General features: G+C 45.4%; 1 protein-coding gene across 1 annotated transcript; it reads left to right on the forward strand.

Moving 5' to 3' along the window:
- Nucleotides 1–48: 48 nt before the first annotated feature.
- On the forward strand, nucleotides 49–3,352 carry LOC111964837 (serine/threonine-protein kinase SBK2). Its single transcript, XM_024145797.2, has 2 exons — nucleotides 49–1,081; nucleotides 2,140–3,352. Exons 1-2 carry the CDS (start codon nucleotides 887–889, stop codon nucleotides 2,938–2,940), a joined length of 996 nt encoding a protein of 331 aa, XP_024001565.2. The 5' UTR covers nucleotides 49–886; the 3' UTR covers nucleotides 2,941–3,352.
- Nucleotides 3,353–4,140: the final 788 nt, after the last annotated feature.

Genomic DNA, 4,140 nt, shown 5'->3' on the forward strand with positions numbered 1-4,140 from the left:
CTTTACTACATTCTTGGGGATAGAGTTGCTGTGGGGTTTCCTCAGGGGAGAATGACTGCCCCTTCTCATTGAAGCCACGCGGAGTTGGATGGGTTACTTTCTGAATGTCATACGTAACAGTTACTAGTTATCTGTCCAAAATTGTAATCAGTAACTTTTGGATTACCCAAACTCAGTAATCTGATTACTTTCCCCTAAAGAGGCATTAAAAGAAGACAAAAACTATCCATCAATCAGATTTGGTGTGTCATCATAGAGGTCTCTGACTTGTGGTCAGACTCACTTAGATGGAACAAACTTAAACTTACGCCTTTTTTAAATGCTGAATTGAATGTCATTGACAAAACAGAAAGGTGTCATAATGTATTTTTTCCGCAAGCATCCTTTCTGAATTGAAAAGTAATCCAAGAAGTAATCATCTAGTTTTTCAAAATATCTGTAATCTGATTACAATATTTTTGCAGGCAATGTCATTTCTTAGTTAGTTTTTTTTATCAGTTACTCCAAAACCCGGAAACCACAGAAGTTCAAGGCCGACCGCGTTACTGCAGGCATTGTTAGCAAAAAATGGGATCCCCATGATTGTGAATGGAAAATTGTCAATCTTCGTGGTGAATCGTTATGTAAATAAAAAACTTTGTCACGTGATCGATGGCTTTGTCCGTTCATAAACAGTCATTGGATTTCCTCTATCTAAACCCCAGGGAATAGGGTAGTAATTTAGACATCCCCGGGGCTATATGTTTTTATGTTATCAATGTGGTCACAGTGATGACAACATGATTTACTCTATAATTGATCTATTGATGTTTTGGTGCAGTATTTGATTTGATTTGAATGTCTAAATAATTTCTGGGGCCTCTCCTCCTCTCCATCAGGKACTCCCATGGCTCTGAAGTTCTTCCCCCGCCAGTCCACARCCCTCTTCTCTTTCCTGCGTGAATACAACCTCTCCCTTTCTTATTGCYCTCATCCCTCTCTCACCCGGGCCCTGGGTATCTTCTTCTCCACCCCCTGCWACTACGTCTTCGCCCAGCAGGCTGGTCTCTATGGAGACCTCTACAGTGTCATCGTGTCAGAGGTCAGTTAGAATCATACATCTGTTTACAGTCTCTGAGWCAGTCATACATGAGAGGTMTTTCATMTCAATGTCAAAGCACTAAAGCTAAGTGCACAACACAGACCCAGTATTGCAATTCCTCCGAGGTCTGACCTCTGTCTGCCACCACCTCTACTGTTCCATATTGCCCTGGTCCCAGTTGCCCTCTTCCTCTGTCAGTGAGTCCATGATAAAGACTTCAATGGAATCTCTCCAGTAGCCTCCACCTCGTCCCCTCTAGTGACTCTTTGTTTGTGTCGGTCTATGCCAGTAACCTACAGTGGATGATAAGCTTGCATCATCTTCAAGACCCTGGTGCTTGCCTACAGAGCAGCAAGGGGAACTGCACCTCCTTACCTTCAGGCTATGTTCAAACCCTACATCCCAACCTGAGCACTCCGTTCTGCCACCTCTGGTCTCTTGGGCCTCCCACCCCTACAGGAYGGCAGGTCCTGCTCAGCCCAGTCCAAGCTCTTCTCTGTCCTGGCATCCCAATGGTGGAACAACTTTTACCCTATAGTCATGCCCATTTTTCGAAAACGTCTGAAACCCTACCTCTTTGAAGAGTATCTTAAATAACTCTCACGGTGCCCCCTCCCCCCACCTTTTTTCACCCTAGCACTGACTTTGCTGGTAAATGCTTTGTCGAGGGAAAATTTCCTTGATACGATTGTGATGGGTTGTTGTCTCACCTATATACTGTATCTTCAGATGAATGCACTAATTGTAAGTCGCGCTGGAGAAGAGTGTCTGCTAAATGTTTAACTTGTAAATGTGAAAAATTACAAGGTGTTTGCTGTCCCCGATCCTTTTAGCATCTATGGGTGGGACGAGGACAACGTGATAGAACAGTGGTTCCCAAACATTTTTGCATCGTGACCCACATAAAGCTTTTTGTGTGACCTAACTAGTAAACTAAACCTAGCAGCCACCTACGTTAAACCATGACCCAAAAGGAATCCAGGCCATACCATTTATGAAACAATGATATACAGTATAATGTTGTTTCTCTTTCTCCCTCTGTCTCTCTCTGTCTCCAGGTGGGTGTAGATGAAGAGTGTGTCCAGAGGGTGATGTCTCAGCTGAGTGGTGCCGTCTCATACCTCCACTCCATGGGCTTCGRCCACCGGGACATCAAACCAGAGAACATCTTCCTGTGTGACCGCGCCTGTCGCTGGGTCAAACTGGGTGACTTCGGCCTGGCCCGCCCCACTGGCTGCACCGTCCGCGCCGTCTGGTACGACTCGCCCTTCTGCACGCCTGAGGTGGAGCAGGCCAAAGAATCTGAGAAAGTGAGGGAGCAGAGAGAGGAGGATGGAGAGGAGGAGGAGAACATTTGGATCACAGTGGAGACCACTATAGACAGCTGGGCCCTGGGCGTGCTGGTCTACTGCCTGRTGACGGGATGCTTTCCCTGGGAAGAGACAACCCACGACGACCCCGCCTACCGGAGGTACAAGGAGTGGTACGACCGCGAGACGGAGAGGGAGGAAAGGAGCGAGGGACTGAGAGGGGAYYAGGAAGTAATTTGGTGCGAAGYTGAAAGMGAAAAGYACAATATCRTGAMCCTGGAGAAGAATCAGAAGTCYAACCCTYTGGCCCCACAGTTTGAAGGCTTCAGCCCACTGGTGATGTCTCTTTTCAGGGAGCTGCTTAACCCACAGCCCAGGCTTCGAGGAGGCCCTGACGAGATCCTCAGCTACCTGGGTGGGCCCTGGTTGATGGAGACGGAGAGAGAGGAGAAGAGGAAAGCAGAGGAGGTAGAGAAGGAGGCCAGGAAAATAAGAGAGGCAGGAACGGTGGAGGAAGGGAGGGAGAGGGAGGGAAGAGGGGAGAGATAAAATGTTTCATACTAGACAGGTTCGAGAATTTTTAAGATGTACTGTACATTTTCGAAGAGAATATTTGCTTTATAGAGGTTGATATTCTGAATATTTTGCTGAACATTTCTTACTCTGTATTGATAGAATTGAGACTACTGTATTTTGATATTGTTGTATGTTTTACCTTGTAATAGTTCTCTCCAGTGTAATGCAACTTAATATTATGTGTGTGTGTGAGCGTGCATGTGTCATACCTGCCTGTGTATGTGCATGCTTGAACATGATCGTGAGTGTGCATGTGTGCTTAGGGCTAGGTAGCCTCTTTAAGAGAATACATTAATTAGTTCTCCTTCAACACACAGGCTGTATTATAATGATCACTCTGACACTTTATGTTGTAAGAATATCTAAATAAACCAGTTTGTATTTATATACATGTCTTGCTTCTCTATGTTTGTCTAATACACTTTTTCTTGTATTCTTTTCAAATAAATTTCCAATATGCAAACCTAGGGATTTTGCCGAATACAACAGGTGTAGGTAGACCTTACAGTGAAATGCTTACTTACAAGCCCTTAACCAACAACGCGGTTTTAAGAAAATTAAGTGTTAAGTAAAAAAAAAATGATAATAAAAAAAAAAAAATCATTGCTTGCGCCACGAGTTTAAACTGGGGGGAACGTCTGGGGGAAAACTTCAAACTGGACTACTGGGGGGGAAAACTCAAATAGAACTCTGGTGGGAGGAAAACTCAAACTAGGAACTTCTGGGGGTGAGAACTCAAACTGAATCTCTGGGGGAAAACTTAACTTGGTGAACTCTGGGGAAGACGGCAAATGCAATCGGAAACCCTGTCCACGGGGAAGTGCGGGCGTTATTTGTGCTGTGGAAACCTTCTCAAACTGGACTCTGGGGGGTGACAACTCAAGACCATAGCAACGTATCCTTTTTAAGGAGAGGGGGGCGGCTTGGTTTTTGATTTTAAACGCTTTCAAAACTGTGGTTGTTCACTCTCAAGTCGTATCCGCCGTCGCCTCCCTTCGCCTCGCGGATCCCAGTCCAGATCTGGTCTCAACACTCGCGCGCTACACGCACCCTTCGTCTAGTTTCCACGGACCGCAACGTCTGGTAAGAACAGAAGGAATCGTATTTCAATATTGATATGTTCTTTGGGGGTAATCTACACAGAGTGTCAACTTGGGATGGACTTTACTGGGG

Source organism: Salvelinus sp. IW2-2015, unplaced genomic scaffold (genome assembly GCF_002910315.2).
Source record: "Salvelinus sp. IW2-2015 unplaced genomic scaffold, ASM291031v2 Un_scaffold10952, whole genome shotgun sequence".
NCBI classification, from domain to species: domain Eukaryota; kingdom Metazoa; phylum Chordata; class Actinopteri; order Salmoniformes; family Salmonidae; genus Salvelinus; species Salvelinus sp. IW2-2015.